This window comes from Triticum aestivum, chromosome 4B (assembly GCF_018294505.1).
Source record: "Triticum aestivum cultivar Chinese Spring chromosome 4B, IWGSC CS RefSeq v2.1, whole genome shotgun sequence".
NCBI lineage: Eukaryota > Viridiplantae > Streptophyta > Magnoliopsida > Poales > Poaceae > Triticum > Triticum aestivum.
This window is the reverse complement of record NC_057804.1, coordinates 672,748,017-672,765,893: the sequence shown is the minus strand read 5'-3', so window position 1 is coordinate 672,765,893 and position 17,877 is coordinate 672,748,017. Positions and strand designations below refer to the sequence as shown.

General features: G+C 41.3%; 1 protein-coding gene across 1 annotated transcript; it reads left to right on the top strand.

Annotated features, from left to right (window-relative positions):
- Positions 1-853: 853 nt before the first annotated feature.
- Positions 854-9,352, top strand: LOC123094083 (alanine--tRNA ligase). Its single transcript, XM_044516162.1, has 22 exons — positions 854-1,392; positions 1,533-1,673; positions 1,811-1,957; positions 2,113-2,265; positions 2,401-2,536; positions 3,302-3,398; positions 3,617-3,737; positions 4,493-4,561; positions 5,472-5,522; positions 5,655-5,750; positions 5,971-6,069; positions 6,322-6,444; positions 6,784-6,933; positions 7,026-7,097; positions 7,174-7,249; positions 7,329-7,471; positions 7,568-7,676; positions 7,744-7,931; positions 8,151-8,240; positions 8,364-8,549; positions 8,714-8,887; positions 8,982-9,352. The coding sequence occupies exons 1-22, from the start codon at positions 871-873 to the stop codon at positions 9,051-9,053; spliced, it is 3,015 nt and encodes a 1,004-aa protein (XP_044372097.1). The 5' UTR covers positions 854-870; the 3' UTR covers positions 9,054-9,352.
- Positions 9,353-17,877: the final 8,525 nt, after the last annotated feature.

The window sequence follows — 17,877 nt, the reverse complement described above, 5'->3', positions numbered from 1 at the left end:
TTATGCTATTCGTTCAGTTGTGGATAAATATAACTTAAAGCTCTAGACGAAACTTTAACTTAATAGTCTGTGTTGAATCACTAGTTAGTATATTAAATAAGCACCACAAGACAAATATCTAAATGGTGGCTATTTGATATCTCGTGGTGGAGGATCCTTAAAATATTTATGCTTGGCCCAATAAATAAATATAGATAAGTCTCGAAGGCCCATGAATAAATGATAAGTGGAGGTGCAATCTTCAGTCCCATCCCGAGAGTGAAGTTGGTGTTAATTAGACCAACTTAAATAATAGAGTCTCCCGATCCACTAAGTTTTTCGACAAGGAGAATACATTAATATCGCGAAGACATCCGCTCCACTAAGTGATGGGTATGAGAAGAGAAAGAGAACACCATATGAGCTCACCTCGCCGGGTTGGGTTCGGGCATGGCCATGGCGGGGTCCTGGGCGAAAGGAGGAGCACGGTCTTTCAACGACGCGTTCGGGACACTTTGCAGCTTGATATTTCCGCAAGAGCTATACATCAGGTTTGTGTATGTTTTTTCCCTATTCGCGATCAGTTTATTTTACGTAGCATAACATTTAAAAAAAATTGACATACAATTCTTTCGTATGTTATCAACATTTTCTTGAAACCACGTTAACAATTTTTTTTACACCGCATCAACATTTTTCAAATGCGCGGTGAGCATTTTCTAAATTTCTTAGTAAATTGAGTGTCTAAAACATGGAGTATGTATTTAGAATATTTTCAAATAAAAACAAACAAACAAAAGTGAAAAAAAAAAACAATGAAAACGAAGGAATGAAGAAGCAGAGAAGGGGATGTTTCATCCTGACCGTCCATTATCATCTGTATCTGTCTGTATGTTGCATCTGGCCCTCACAGCGCGCCGCCTGCTCCTCCTCACCACCAAGCCCAAACCCAAGCCAAGCATCAGGGATAGGGTTCTGCCCGCCGCCGCCGCCGCCGCCGCCCACCGACGAGCATCCACGGCCGCCGGCCCCCCGATGGAGGCGCCGCCGGACTGGCCGTCCGCGCGGGTCCGGGAGGAGTTCATCGGCTTCTTCGAGTCCAAGGCGCACACGCCGTGGCCGTCGAGCCCCGTGGTGCCCGTGGACGACCCCACGCTCCTCTTCGCCAACGCCGGGATGAACCAGTTCAAGCCGGTGTTCCTGGGCACGGCCGCCCCGGACTCGCCGCTCGGCCGCCTGCGCCGCGCCTGCAACACCCAGAAGTGCATCCGCGCCGGCGGCAAGCACAACGACCTCGACGACGTCGGCAAGGACACCTACCACCACACCTTCTTCGAGATGCTCGGCAACTGGTCCTTCGGGGACTACTTCAAGGACGGGGCCATCGCATACGCATGGCAACTACTCACCCAGGTATGTTACCTATCAATCAATCAATCAATCAATCTTCTTCCCTGAACCCACAAGCAGAAATAAGAATGATGAAAGAGTGACATATAATTGCCCACTGATAGGAATTACTATTTCATATGTATGTATGTGTGTATGTGCAGGTCTACAAATTGCCCACTGATAGGATTTATGCAACATACTTTGGTGGCGATGAGAAGGCTGGTCTCGCCCCCGATACCGAGTCGAAAGACATATGGTTGAAGTACCTACCGAATGAAAGAGTTCTGCCTTTCGGTTGCAAGGTACTATTCTGCTTGTGCTCTGCTATTTCTGATGTTATGTTGTATTAGTTTCACTTTCTTCGGTTGTGTTGGGCCTATACTATTGTCTGAATGTCCCTATTAAAGAAGAGTATTACAACAATGCATTCTTTGAGCAGGATAACTTTTGGGAGATGGGCGACACAGGTCCTTGTGGCCCATGCACAGAGATTCATTTTGATCGTATTGGCAACCGTGACGCAGCTTCATTAGTCAACAATGATGACCCTACATGCATTGAGATATGGAATCTTGTGTTTATTCAGGTTAACATTCTATTCTTTTGAAACTCATTTCTTTCTAGATTGTTGAGTTTTAATCTCAATACACCACCAGTTACTCTGTTTTATTTGTGCATCCCTATTTGCTTTTTTATCTGTTCTACTATGCACTGACATTTGGCTATTTTATTAATACCCAGTTCAACAGGGAGTCAGACGGCACTTTGAGATCCTTGCCAGCAAAACACGTTGACACTGGAATGGGCTTCGAGCGTTTAACTTCTATCCTTCAGAACAAAATGAGCAATTACGACACAGATGTATTCATGCCATTATTCGATGCCATCCACAAGGTATTTTGTCCAGATGCACACTTGCAGCTTCTTTTGTCCTTATGAGTTGTGACTGCATTATGAAGCTGAAGTAATAAAATTGTTGCCCAAAGTAGATGATATTCATTATTAATTGGATATGCATTATGAATGCAGCTGGCAGGCGCTGGAATTCAACCATACTCTGGTAAAGTAGGATCCGATGATGTTGGCAAAGTTGATATGGCATATAGGGTTGTTGCAGATCACATAAGAACCCTTTCTTTTGCTATCGCCGATGGTTCTCGACCTGGTGAGCTCATACTGTTTTGGTTGGAGATACAGGATTTAAAACGATTGGCATCCATATAAGTATGGTTTAGTTGTGTAAACACTAAACAGATGGATAATAATAATAATAATAATAATACATCTAAATGCCTTGTTAAGTTGCTTGCTGCATTACATCCTACACAATAGGATGTTTAAGTAGCTCTATCTCATATATGTCCAAAAGTGAGCATAATAAGCTTGTGCGCTTGTGTTATTTTGGTTCCTCAAATATAAGTTAATTTGAAATTTATCATGCTCCCAAATTGTCTGTTGCATATGTAAGATAATTTTTATTCAAGATATGGATGTGGCACTGGAATAAAATGAAGTTTATGGGCATAATAAAGTCACCAATTGTTTGACATTTCCAATTTTGAAGAATTTGAATGAAAAAAGATAGATCACTGTGTCGCCCATCTTCAGCCAAAATGACTAGTCACTCTATGGAGGCTAGTTGTTTTGAACCTGACTGATTAGTTTAGGCATCCATGTGTCAAAATCACTAGTTTGGGGACCTGAGTTGCATTTCCTGTTTTAGGAAGAAATGTATTAATGCCCTTCCTGTAAATATGAAGTCATAGATGCTAAATTTGTGTGGGTTTAGTTCATTGCGAACCATTTTTTTTAAGATTTCAGATGGGCCCCTACTGAGGAATGTTGTTTAGCAGTATTTTTACAATGGTTCAGGGCTTTGTTTTGTGTTATACAATGATGTTTCTTTGTTCTAATAGGAATTTTGCTGTAGGAAATGAGGGAAGAGAGTATGTTCTAAGGCGTATACTTAGACGTGCTGTTCACTTTGGTCATCAAAAATTGATGGCAAAGCAAGGATTTTTTAGCTCGTAAGAACTGTAACCTGCATCTGTTGTATTCTGTACTTTTTCATTAATGGTATACTTTGCATAGCCTTTTGTTTACTCGGGATGCTAAACATGCAATGTAAGGCTTATGAGGATGACAACAAGAAAAGAAACTATGTCACACAGGATTCTAGCTAATTTAAACTATGTTCTTGAAGCTGGTATTTGATATGCCATTATTTTGTATCTTTCTTGTACAGCCTTGTAGATGTTTTTGTCCGAGTGATGGGTGATGTGTTTCCTGAGCTGAAGGACAATGAAAAGAAGATTAAAGATATAATTAAAGAAGAAGAGGCAAGCTTTGAGAACACTCTAGCGAAGGTAATATTGGTTGCCAGGAGTATTTGCATATCAGTGACATCAATTTGGCCCAAGTGATGCTTGTTGAAGTAATTTCATTGCAATCAATTCCGAGTGTTTGCACACTCTTAGGCAGTGTTTTATCCTTGTAAACATGTGTTAGTCTCAAAGTAATTTAGCTAGTTTGTTATCAGATAACCTAAATTGTTTTATCCTTGTAAACATGTGTTAGTCTCAAAGTAATTTAGCTAGTTTGTTATCAGATAACCTAAATTTCTGTTCTTGCCGGAGGCTCTGGGCCAGTTTATACCTTGTATATTCTGTACCGCTGTTTTGCTCGTGAGATACTGCTAAAGGCTTTATATATATATAATATGTTAACGTGTTGTGCTGAGTAACCAGGTAGTGTCTTGTTTTGAGGCAACACATTAAGGAACACATCCAGGGTGATAGTTTCAATCTTGGTTTACATAGCTTAGTTCAATCACAATAATTAGCATACATGATAAATTGTCTCATCTTTTCTATGAAATGACCATTAGTAATTCAATTTATTTGGTTTCCACATGGGCATGATTCTGTTTATCATGCTTATATTTTAAGGTTGGTTCCTACTAGGTGCCTTGCTATTGTGTTCCATATAGCAGCAGAGACTAATAAAGCTTACAGTTGAAGTTTAGCTGACCATTCTTTTCTTAGAACCATCATAATATGTATTGTCCGTTCTTGTGGCTGTTCAGGTGGTTAACTGATTGTGCTGTTGGTGTAATTTTCAGGGATATGAGAGATTTAAGAAAGCTGCAGATGCTGTCAAGGAGAATGGTGGGGCAGTACTTAGTGGCCAGGCAAGTGCTTTGGTTTTGAATTACCACCGTATTACTTGATTTATTTTGTTTTCACCAGAAGATGTTTGCACCTAAGCAGACTTTAGTTTGTTTGTTGTCTGAGCATGTGTTGTGTTATCTCATGTTGATGTCCATTGGCAAGTGAAAATAGTTAGGAGATGATATAAATTATGAAGTTAGAGACAAGGTATCCTGATTAATAAGATGCATACATTTCATATTAAAATAGTTGGAATAGGTTCTTATCCTTGTTAGATTGGTTGCATTATCATCCATTTTCATTAAGTGAAGATTAATCTGAATTTCTCTAGCCTTTTCTCCCTCTCCAGTAGGCCTCAGAGCTTGTTTTGAAGGCTTCTCACCTTGGACGCTTAGGTGTCAGGGCAGTGGGTGCTCACCTTAGGTCGCCTTACCGCCTTAAGAACAATGCCCAAGAATCTAACTATCATGTCATGAAAATTGTTTTGTTGTCAGGGGTGAAGTTCAGATAGTTCATGGGCAACACAAACTGACCGAACCCCTTAAAATGACATTAGGAACCAGAACTTGGATGTCTGTCGGATATGTCGGTAGTTATTCTCGGATGTTGTTTCAAATATTGCGTAAGCACTATCCGGTTAACTTGATCACATTCTCTATCGTGTCATTCTAATTTCTATTCATTCCTTCGTATTTGAGAAACATGTCAAAAACTAAGGAATTTGACTGTTTGGTAAACTTGATCAGTAATGTGGAATAATTCTTTTCCTTGTCCTTATTTTAAGAATTGAGTTGACTGCATAGAAATATGTCTCTTAGATCATACTTCGGTTATGTTTATCAGTGTTCTGTTACATCCTGCTGAAGTTTTCAAGTTTATATTGCTATCTTTCATGTATTGCAAGTTTGCAACAGTTATTTGTACTTTCAGGATGCATTTGTTCTGTGGGACACCTATGGCTATCCAATTGATTTGACTGAGGTTTGTTCTTCATGTTTTCATCAGTAAATCTTATCAAATTAATTTGACAGTGCTATATTTTCATGCTTACGCTGTTGTTAAAGCTTTTATTGTCTGTTTTTCTTGGTATCGTCGTTGTTTCCTGTCTCATAGGTCATGGCAGTTGACTTTGGGCTATCTGTTGACATGGAGGGTTTTAATGTTTCTATGGAAGAAGCAAGACAAAAGGCTAGGAATGCTCGCTACAAGGTTGTATTTATTTCTTCTTGAATATAACCTAATTCTTCACTTGTGGTCTTTTATGATATCCAAGTAATATTCCGGCTCTTTGTTGTTTAATGATGTTGTAATTAACTTAACTGAGCACCTCTTATATGCCACTGATACTCAATTGATTGGGCAACTTTTGTCTGTTATGGTTTATATATCATACTTATTTCTGATTTTGTTATATATGTTTTTCTTGCAGGCTGGCGGCAAATCTATTGTCCTGGATGCTAATGCTACATCGCAGCTGCGCAATCAGGGGCTTGCCAGCACAAATGATAGCCCGAAATTCCAACACGAGGTTAGATTATTTATTTATGGTTTGGCTATTAAGCACAGTTCCTTCCAATATTCAGTGCCTGTTTGGGATTTTGTAGAATTTCATTCTACTTTGGCCCAAAAATTTACAAAGCGATGCCCCCGCTTCGAATCACCTTCAAGTTCTGAATTACCTGGCTACTAGCTTTGATTGTTCTTGCACTGTTCATATTTTGCCTTGTGGTTAAACACTTGTATATTGATTATGGCTGATGTACCTAAACTTTTTTTGCAGGTACATAGCAGTGTGGTGAAAGCTATCTATACTGGCTCAGAGTTCATAGCCACTGCATCTGGTGATGAAGATTTTGGTCTTGTTTTGGAAAGCACAAGCTTCTATGCAGAACAGGGTGGTCAGGTACAACTTCACTTTCGACAGCATGTTGGTGTAGTTGAATGAAAACGTCAAGTGCAATCACCTCTCGAGTTGCAATCGTGCAATGAATTATCAGCTTACCTACTGAATAAGCATGACATCAGCTTGATAGTTACATTGCAAACAGACATTGCAATTTGCATTCAACAACCATGGATGTTTTCTTGTTTATTTGAAGTCACCATGCTTCCATGGTCGTTTCTTGTTCTATCTTGTGTGGGGTTTGGGGTTGTATATACATACGCAGCTCCCCTGCATGTTCAAGAGTTGCGCCATGCATTGTATGAATTCTTTTGACGTGCCATATGATTTCTGGAATAGATTTATGACACCGGGAGTATCGAGGGGGCATCTGGATCTTTCACTGTGAACAATGTCCAAGTGTTTGCTGGCTATGTCCTGCACATTGGTTCATTTCTGGAAGGGCCTGACTCCAAAACATTGTCTGTTGGCGATGAAGTGAAATGCAAAGTAACATTTTTTACTGATTATTCTTTATAGTGAATCAGTTAATCTGTGAAATTTGCTAAATTACACTGCGATGCTTCTATTACTCTTGGTAGGTTGATTACACACGGCGTACTCTGATTGCTCCAAACCACACATGTACCCATATGCTGAACTTTGCTCTAAGGGTAAGTTTTCAAGCCTCTCAGATTTTACGGGGAGTGCTTTTTTGTACTCATGAGGGTTTCGCTATTGTAAGTGTAGGAAGTACTTGGTGACCATATTGACCAGAAAGGTTCCATTGTTCTTCCAGAGAAGCTGAGATTTGATTTCTCCCATGGTATACTGTGATTCTTTCTATATTGCATCCACTTTTTGCTTTTCCTTGGCGTGTCAACTCAACTGTTAGCACATAACAGGGAAACCTGTTCAGCCTGAAGATTTGAGAAAAATTGAGGATATAGTGAAGAAGCAAATAGAGGATGAGCTGGAGGTATCTGCACAAGAAATAAAATTAGCTGACGCAAAGCGCATAAATGGTCTGCGAGCTGTGTTTGGTGAAGTGCGTTCTCTTACCCAGCTTGACATACCATGTTGTCATATCTCGTTTGCCTGCCCTGTTGTTTTGTGTAATTCGTTTTACATATGAACTTTCTAGATCTACCCTGATCCTGTAAGAGTTGTATCGATTGGCCGCAAAGTGGAAGATGTGCTTGCAAACCCTGAAAGCAAGGAGTGGTTATCCATATCAACTGAGCTGTGTGGGGGTATATTTACTACTATGTTCTAGTATGTAATTCTACATTTATGTGCATCTAAATTTATGTATATCAGGCACACACATTTCGAACACTAGAGATGCCGCAGCATTTGCCCTCATATCTGAAGAGGGTATCGCAAAAGGTGTTCGGAGGATAACGGCTGTTACTGCTGAGTGTGCCTCACAGGCTATGAAGTTGGCATCATCTATCGAGACTGATATAAATGAAGCATCTAAACTGGACGGAGCGACATTGGAAAAGGTACTAGGCTTTCCCCATTTGTGCTTGTGTCTCTTAGTGTGAGCTATATGGTTGTGATACTCTGATAAATTGGATATTATTGTGATTTTTGTTTGTTTTCTTAGAAATATGATGTCCTTAACCTTTATATGAATAGACGATGTCAGTTGTACTTTTTACCCATTTCATGTTGATCTGCTTTATATTTGATTGTATCTAAGAATGACATTTCTTCATCAGAAAATTGGGTCCATCAAGAATACACTGGACGCAGCTGCTATCCCAGCTGCAAGAAAAGCTGATCTAAAAGGCAATATCTCAAAGTTGGAGGTCTGTAATTGCTTCAGTTCATTTATCACATCTTGTCAAAGAGAGAATATTTAAGATATATTTGGTATTCTACTATTGGTAGTTAAAATGAAGAAAGCTGATTATAGCTGTTGCACATATCAGGATCAACTTAGGGAGGCGAAGAAGAAAATGGGCAAAGAAAATATCCAAAAGGCTGTCAAGACAGCCATAGATGCCGCAGAAGCTGCTGTTTCTGAAGGAAAACCCTTCTGTGTTATTCATGCCGATGTGGGTCTTGATACCACTGCTGTCCGGGAAGCAGTTGTGAAAGCCATGGACCGTTTCAAGGTCGGTACTCCAGTCCGTTTCTGTCTACTAGTGTTCCCATCATAATAAAAAAAAACTATAGATTCAGCATAATTTCCAACTTACTCCAACAATGAATGATTAAAACATTAAATTTGTTGTATTCCTTTTGTCAATCAAATCTTTGGATGTGGTGGTGCCACCAGGGTCTGCCGATAATGGTATTCAGCACAGACGAGGCATCAAACAAGGCTGTTATCTATGCGGGTGTACCTGCGGACGCACCCAATGGGTTCAAGGTGTTGGATTGGCTTACGCCTTCAATCGCACCACTCAAGGGGAAAGGAGGCGGCGGCAAGAATGGTCTTGCCCAGGGCCAGGTGAGGCATCATTCATTGTTTAGGCATCTGAACTTTGGTCAAAGTCTAGTAATTATATTGTTAGCCAGATAATTATCTGTGAATAATCGTGCAGGGAAGTGATGCTTCTCGGGTCAAGGAGGCCATGGAGCTTGCTACCCAGATAGCATCAATGAAGCTGAGCTGATTTGTTGAGTACTATATGTAAAGTGTCTGCTTCCTTGAGAAGCAGGGTGGAAGCGTCGTTCCCCATCCCTGGCAGCGACGACAGCAACCTGGTAGGTTGAGCGCCAGGAAATCTCAGGACCCTGCTGGAGTTGTGGACATATCGTCGCAATTGGCGGCCCTCACGCCTTGGTGTTTGTTGTTGTTGTTTAGGGTGATTCTGAGGCTGCTGTGTATATGTAACACGACCCGATGACATGTAACCTGGTGGCCTCTGTATATGCTTGCTTTCTCATTCTTAATAAAGATTGGCTATGATGAGATGGGAGGCATTCACTGGAAATTCACTGCCGATGGATGTTACTCATGCGGAGTCCCCTTATTGAACGCAGCTTGTGGTATAGAGGCAAATTTTATTAACCATGGAATCAAATTCTACAGTCGATATAAGAAGCTTGGTTTGACATGTTGAAATGAAACCATTTGGAAACAATTTCCCTCTAGATTGAAGGTTGCCAGTAATGTAAGCAAATTTGAATAGCATTGGAAATAAAATTTGGAATAGCTAACTGCCAAATGTCAGATAGTTTCCTTGTGCAAAATTTATTTAGTTTCCTTGAAAACCTGCCAATCAAATTCATTGGTGGTTAATTGCCATTGCATGTTTAGCGCCAACCGTGTTTAGCACGCACAAGATTATAATTATTTTGATAATTATTACCATGCAATTGTAATGCTCCTGTTATTGTTACTACTATCCGTAATTATTACCATTGCCCTGTAATTATGACTATCCGTAATTATAATTTGGGGACAAAAGCTCGTCTCCTTTGGTGATGATTTTTTTATCTATCTCATAGATGACATTCCTAATTTTATTTGAGAGGCCTATGCATCTAGAGATGCTAACTGCTGGTAGGAAACGGCCTGTAGTGAGATGGATTTCATCTTGGCAAATAAAACTTGGGAGATAACTGATCGTCCTTATGGGCGCAAACCTATAAGGTGCAAATGGATATTATTCCAGAAGAAGCTTATGCCTGATGGTACTATTGAAAAGTACAAGGCACGACTCATGGCCAAGGGTTATACCCAAAAGAAAGGTGGATACTTCTTTGATACTTACTCACCTATGGCTCGACTGACCACTATTCGAGTACTACTTTCACTAGCTGCCTCACATGGTCTTCTCGTTCATCAAATGGATATTAAGACTGCTTTCCTAAATGGAGAGTTGGGCGAGGAAATTTATATGAAACAACCAGATGGGTTTGTAGTAGATGGTCAGGAAGAAAAGGTGTGCAAGTTGCTGAAGTTTTTGTACGGACTTAAGCAAGCACCTAAGCAGTGGCATGAGAAATTTGAAAGAAATTTAAGAACCGCAGGCTTTGTTGTAAACGAAGCTGACAAATGTGTGTACTATCACCATGGTGGGGGTGAAGGGGTTATCCTTTGCTTGTATGTTGATGACATATTGATTTTCCGAACAAATCTGAATGTTATTAAGGAGGTCAAGAAATTCCCATCTTGTTGTTTTGGGATGAAGGATTTAAGAGCAGTAGATGTTATTCTGAACATCAAGCTATTGAGAGACGATTATGGTGGGATTACATTGCTTCAATCTCACTATATGGAAAATATCTTGAGTCGATTTGGCTATAGTGACTACATGCCCTCTCCAGCATCATACGATGCTAGTGTGCTGCTTTGAAAGAATCGAAGAATTGCTAGAGATCATTTAAAACATTCTCAGATTATTGGCTCATTTATGTTTTAGCCAGTGCTACGAGACCTGACATCTATTTTGTTGTTAGCAAACTAAACTGATTTGTTTCAAAACCAGGAGATGATCATTGGAAAGCTCTAGAGAGAGTTATGCGTTATTTGAAAGGCATTGTGAGTTATGGAATTCACTATGCTGGGCATCCAAAGGTGCTTGAAGGGTACAGTGACTCAAACTGGATCGCAGATGCCGATGAGATAAATGCCACGAGTGGATATGTATCCACGAAACGGCCCAGAATCGGTCAAAACTGCGAGTGTTGATGACCGACACGTAAGCGCATCCCGGGGTTCGTTAATCGTGGAAATCAGTCCGGGACCCCAAACAATGAGTAATAGTCCACGAAACGGGTCAGTATCGGCCAAAACTGTGAGTGTTGACGACGGACACGTAAACGCACCCCGTTGATCGTCAATCATGGAAGTCGCTCTGGGACCTCAAAACGGTGAGTAATAGTGCACGAAACAGACTAGAATCAACCAATATTGTTAGTGTTGATGACCGACATGTAAACGCACCCCGAGGTTCATCAATCGTGGAAATCACTTCGGGACCCCAAAAATGAGTAATAGTCCAAGAAACGGACCAGAATCGGCCCAAACTGCGAGTCTTGACGAAAACCATGGACTTCGAAAACATGAAATCACTTTGGGACCCCAAAACGGTGAGTACTAGTCCATGAAAAGCCCATAATTGGACAAATCTAGGATTATTGATGATCAATACATAAACGCACCCTGGGGTTCATCAATCATGGAAATCGCTCAGGGACCCCAAATCAGTGAGTAATAGTTCATGAAACGGGCCAAAATCGACCAATACTGCGATTGTTGATGACCTACACGTAAGCGCACCTTGGGGTTCAACAACCATGGAAATCGCTTTGGGACCCCAAAACGGCGAGTAATAGTCCACGAAATGGGTCAGAATCGACAAAACCGCGAGTGTTGATGACCGACACGTAAACGCACCCCGGGGTTCGTTAATCATGGAAATCACTCCGGGACCCCAAAACAGAGAGTAATAGTCCACGAAACGGCCCAGAATCGGCCAAAATTGTGCGTGTTGATAACCGACACGTAAACGCACCCCGGGGTTTGTTAATCGTGGATATCACTCCGGGACCCCAAAACAGTGAGTAATAGTCCATGAAATGGGCCATAATCGGCCAAAACTATGAGTGTTGATGACCGACACGTAAGCGCAACTTGGGGTTCAAAAACTATGAAAATCGCTTCGGGACCCCAAAACGGTAAGTAATAGTCCACGAAACGGGTCAGAATTGGCCAAAACTGTAAGTGTTGACGACGGACACGTAAACGCACACCGGGGATCGTCAATCGTGGTATGCTCTGGCACCCCAAAATGATGAGTAATAGTGCTCGAAACAGACCAGAATCGGCCAAAATTATGAGTGTTGATGACCGACACGTAAACGCAACCCGGGGTTCGTTAATCATGGAAATCACTTTGGGACCCCAAAACCGTGAGTAATAGTCCACGAAACGGGTTAGAATTGGTCAAAACTATGAGTGTTGATGAATGACACATAAGCGCACATTGGGGTTCAACAACTATGGAAATCGCTTCAGGACCGCAAAACGGTGAGTAATACTTTATGAAATGGGTCAGAATTGGCCAAAACTATGAGTGTTGACGACGGACATATAAACGCATCCTGAGGATCGTCAATCGTGGAAATCATTCTAGGACCCCAAAACAGCGAGTAATAGTGCACGAAACGGACCAGAATCGGCCAAAATTGTGAGTGTTGATGACCGACAGGTAACGCACCCCGGGTTCGTCAATCATGGAAATCGCCCAGGGACCCAAAATCAGTGAGTAATAGTCCATGAAACGGCCAAAATCGGCCAAAACTGCGATTGTTGAAGAACGACACATAAGCGCACCTTGGGGTTCAACAATCATGGAAATCGCTCTAGGACCCCAAAACAGGTCAGAATCGACAAAAACCACGAGTCTTAATGACTGACACGTAAACGCACCCTAGGTTCGTTAATCATGGAAATCACTCCGGAACCCCAAAACAGTGAGTAATAGTCCACGAAACAGGACAAAATCGGCCAAAACTGTTAGTGTTGATGGCCAACATTTAACGCACCCAGGGGTTCGTTAACCGTGGAAACCACTTCAGGACCCCAAAATAGTGAGTAATAGTCCATGAAACGAGCCAGAATCGGCCAAAACTGTGAGTGTTGATGACCGACACGTAAGCGCTCCTTGGGATTTAACAACTATGGAAATCACTTCGGGACCCCAAAACGGTGAGTAATAGTCCACGAAACGGGCTAGAATTGGCCAAAACTGTGTGTGATGAATGACACGTAAGGCAACTTGGGGTTCAACAAATATGGAAATCGCTTCGGGACCCCAAAACGGTAAGTAATAGTCCACGAAACGGGTCAGAATTGGCCAAAACAATGAGTGTTGACGACGGACACGTATCGCACCCCGGGGATCGCCAATCGTGGAAATCGCTCTGGCACCCCAAAACAATGAGTAATAGTGCTCGCAACGGACCAGAATCGGTCAAAATTGTGAGTGTTGATGACCGATACGTAAACACACCCCGAGGTTCGTTAATCGTGGAAATCACTCCGAGACCCCAAAACTGTGAGTAGTTGTCCATGAAACGGACCAGAATCGGCCAAAACTGTGAGTGTTGATGATCAACACGTAAGCCTACCTTGGGGTTCAACAACTATGGAAATCGCATCGGGATCCCAAAACGGTGAGTAATAGTCCACGAAACGGGTCAGAATTGGCCAAAACTATGAGTGTTGATGACGGACACGTAAACGCACCCCGGGGATCCTCAATCGTGGAAATCACTCTAGGACCCCAAAACGGTGAGTAATAGTGCACGAAAAGGACCAGAATCGGCCAAAATTGTTAGTGCTGATTGATAACCCACAAATATAGGGGATCGCAACATTTTCGAGGGTAGAGTATTCAACCCAAATTTATTGATTCGACACAAGGGGAGCCAAAGAATACTCTCAAGTATTAGCAGTTGAGTTGTCAATTCAACCACACCTGAAAGACTTTATATCCACAGCAAAATATTTAGTATCAAAATAGTATGGAAGTAACGGTAAAGGTGGCAAACTAACAGTAGCGGTTTTTAGTAATGGTAACAGTGGCAGCGGAAAAGTAACTAAGCAAAGATCAATATATGAAAAGCTCGTAGGCAATGGATCGGTGATGGATAATTATGTCGGATGCGATTCCTCATGCAACAGTTATAACATAGGGTGACACAAAACTAGCTCCAGTTCATCAATGTAATGTAGGCATGTATTCCGAATATAGTCATACGTGCTTATGGAAAAGAACTTGCATGACATCTTTTGTCCTACCCTCCCATGGCAGCGGGGTCCTATTGGAAACTAAGGGACATTAAGGCCTCCTTTTAATAGAGTATCGGACCAAAGCATTAACACTTGGTGAATACATGAACTCCTCAAACTACGGTCATCACCGGGAGTGGTCCCGATTATTGTCACTTCGGGGTTGCCGGATCATAACACATAGTAGGTGACTATTGACTTGCAAGATAGGATCAAGAACTCACATATATTTTCATGAAAACATAATAGGTTCATATCTAAAATCATGGCACTCGGGCCCTAGTGACAAGCATTAAGCATGGCAAAGTCATAGCAACATCAATCTTAGAACATAATGGATACTAGGGATCAAACCCTAACAAAAATAACTCAATTACATGGTAAATCTCATCCAACTCATCACCGTGCAGCAAGCCTATGATGGGATTACTCACACACGGCGGTGAGCATCATGAAATTGTGATGGAAGATGGTTGATGACGACGATGGTGACGGATTCCCCTCTCCGGAGCCCCGAACGAACTCCAGATCAGCCCTCCCGAGGAAGATTAGGGCTTGGCAACGGCTCCGTATCGTAAAACACGATGAACCCTTCTCTCTGATGTTTTCTCCCCGAAAGTGAATATATGGAGTTGGGGTTGAGGTCGGTGGAGTCCCAGGAGGCCCACGAGGCAGCGGGCACGCCCTGCACCCTCGTGGACAGGGTGTGGGCCCCCCTGATGCTGATTCTTTCGCCAATATTTTTTATTAATTCCAAAAAGTTGCTCTGTGGATTTTCAGGTCATTCCGAGAACTTTTATTTCTGCACAAAAATAATACCATGGCAGTTCTGCTGAAAACAACGTCACTCCGGGTTAGTTCCATTCAAATCATGCAAGTTATTATCCAAAACAAGGGCAAAAGTGTTTGGAAAAGTAGATTCGTTGGAGACGTATCAACTCCCCCAAGCTTAAACCTTTGCTTGTCCTCAAGCAATTCAGTTGACGAACTAAAAGTGATAAAGAAAAACTTTTACAAACTCTGTTTGATCTTGTTGTTGTAAATATGTAAAGCCAGCATTCAAGTTTTCAGCAAAGATTATGAACTAACCATATTCACAAAAACATTTAGTTCTCACATTTACTCATATCAATGGCATAATCAACTAGTGAGCAATAATAAAAAATCTCGGATGACAACACTTTCTCAAAACAATCATAATATGATATAATAAGATGGCATCTCGCTAGCCCTTCCTGAGACCGCAAAACATAAATGCATATCACCCCTGAAGATCAAGGACTGACTAGACATTGTAATTCATGGTAAAAGAGATCCAGTCACAGTCATACTCAATGTAAATTAATAGCAATGAATGCAAATGACAGCGGTGCTCTTCAACTGGTGCTTTTTAATAAGAGGATGATGACTCAACATAAAAGTAAATAGATATGCCCTTCATAGAGGGAAGCAGGTATTTGCAGAGGTGCCAAAGCTCGAGTTTTGAAATAGGGATAAATAATATTTTGAGCGGTATACTTTCATTGTCAACATAACAACTAAGAGATCTCGATATCTTCCATTCTACACACATTATAGGCGGTTCCAAACAGAATGGCAAAGTTTATACTCCTCACCACCAACAAGCATCAATCCATAGCTTGTCCAAAACAACGGGTGCCGTACAACTAACAGCAATCCTGGGGGAGTTTTGTTTGAAAATATTTTGATTTGATTTGAGCATGGGATTTGGCATCCCGGTTACCGGCCATTTTCTCGTGAATGATGAGCGGAGTCCACTCATCGTGAGAATCTCCCACCTAGCATGGAAGATATGGACAACCCTAGTTGATACATGAGCTATTCGAGCATACAAAACAAAATTTCATTTGAAGATGTAGAGTTTGGCACATACAAATTTACTTGGAATGGCAGGTAGATACCGCATATAGGAAGGTATGGTGCACTCATATGGCATAACTTTGAGGTTTATGGAAGTGGATGCACAAGCAGTATTGCCGCTTAGTACAAGTGAAGTCTAGAAAGAGACTGGGAAGCGGCCAACTAGAGAGCGACAACAGTCATGAACATGCATTAAGATTAATCAACAATGGGTGCAAGCATGAGTAGGATATAAATCACCATGAACATAAATATCGTGGAGGCTATGTTGATTTTGTTTCAACTATATGCGTGAACATGTGCCAAGTCAAGCCACTCGAATCATTCGAAGGAGGATACCACCCTATCATACCACATCGCAACCGTTTTAATAGCATATTGACCCGCAAGGTAAACCATTATAAACTCCTAGCTAATTAAGCATGGCATAAGCAACTATAATCTCTAATTGTATTGCAAACATGTTTCATCCATAATGGGCTGAATCAGGAACGGTGGACTAATCATATTTACAAAAACAAGATAGGTCAAGTTCATACCAGCTTCTCTCATCTCAATCAGTCCATCATATATCGTCATTATTGCCTTTCACTTGCACGAACGAACGATGTGGATAATAATAATAGTGCATGTGCATTGGACTAAGCTGGAATCTGCAAGCATTTAATACAAAGGAGAAGACAAGGTAATATGGGCTCTTGGTTAGATCAACAATAATGCATATGAGAGCCACTCAACATTTTCATCGTGGTCTTCTCCTCTCGACCCCCAAAGGAAAGAAAAGAAATAAAACTATTTACACGGGAAAGCTCCCAACAAGCAAAAGAAGAACGGGAAATCTTTTTGGGTTTTCTTTTAATTACTACTACAAGCATGGAAAGTAAACTAGCTAAAAGCTACAACTAATTTTTTTTTGTTTTTTCTCTCAAAGTTTTTCAAACACACAAGAAGAAAGCAAGAAAACAAAATAAACTAGCATGTATAGTACAATGAAAAAGTATGAGCACCGACAACTAGCATGAGTGTGTGAACATGAATGTAATGTCGGTGAGAAATACGTACTCCCCCAAGCTTAGGATTTTAGCCTAAGTTGGTATATGGCCACTGATCGAAGCTACTCTCTTCGGTGTACTGAGGAGGATCCTCCGGATCCCACTGATAAACAGACTGTCTATATGGATCAAGTGGTGGCTCAGGCTCAGGCTCTGGCGCTGGTGTCAGCCTCCAGTATGCATAAATGGTCTCGGGCAAGATGAGGTACGTGCCTGAAACTATGTTAAACAAAGAGGGTGCATGCAAGATAATAGTCTCACAGTGAGTTTTGTCAAGTATCAAATTATACTTAAGCATCTTCTTCTTACTTTTAACAATAAACTCATGTGCTACCATACTCTTATAATCTAGAAAAATAGTGGGCAGCAACTTTTCCTCTTTCTCATGATGCCTAATAGGTATCTCAAAATGTTCAGCAAGGCGTGAGGCAAAGATGCCTTCGAAGATGGGGCCCTTTGTACGGTTCAGACTTAACCGTTTAGCAACAATAACGCCTAAACTGAAGGTTGTATCATGGAACAAAGCATGGCACAAAATAACAAGATCAGGATCACTAAGATTTCCACTGTTCCCGCGACCAATTAAGCATCTACTAGCAAATATCACAAGGTAACGTAGAACAGGAAAATATATACTAGTAGTTCGTGCATTGGAAACTTTCCTCGTTTCCCCTACAACAATTCTATCAATAAACTCATCCACATCACTACGATGTGGTTCCTCGATGCTGCCCACAAAGGGTATCTTGCTGACCTGAC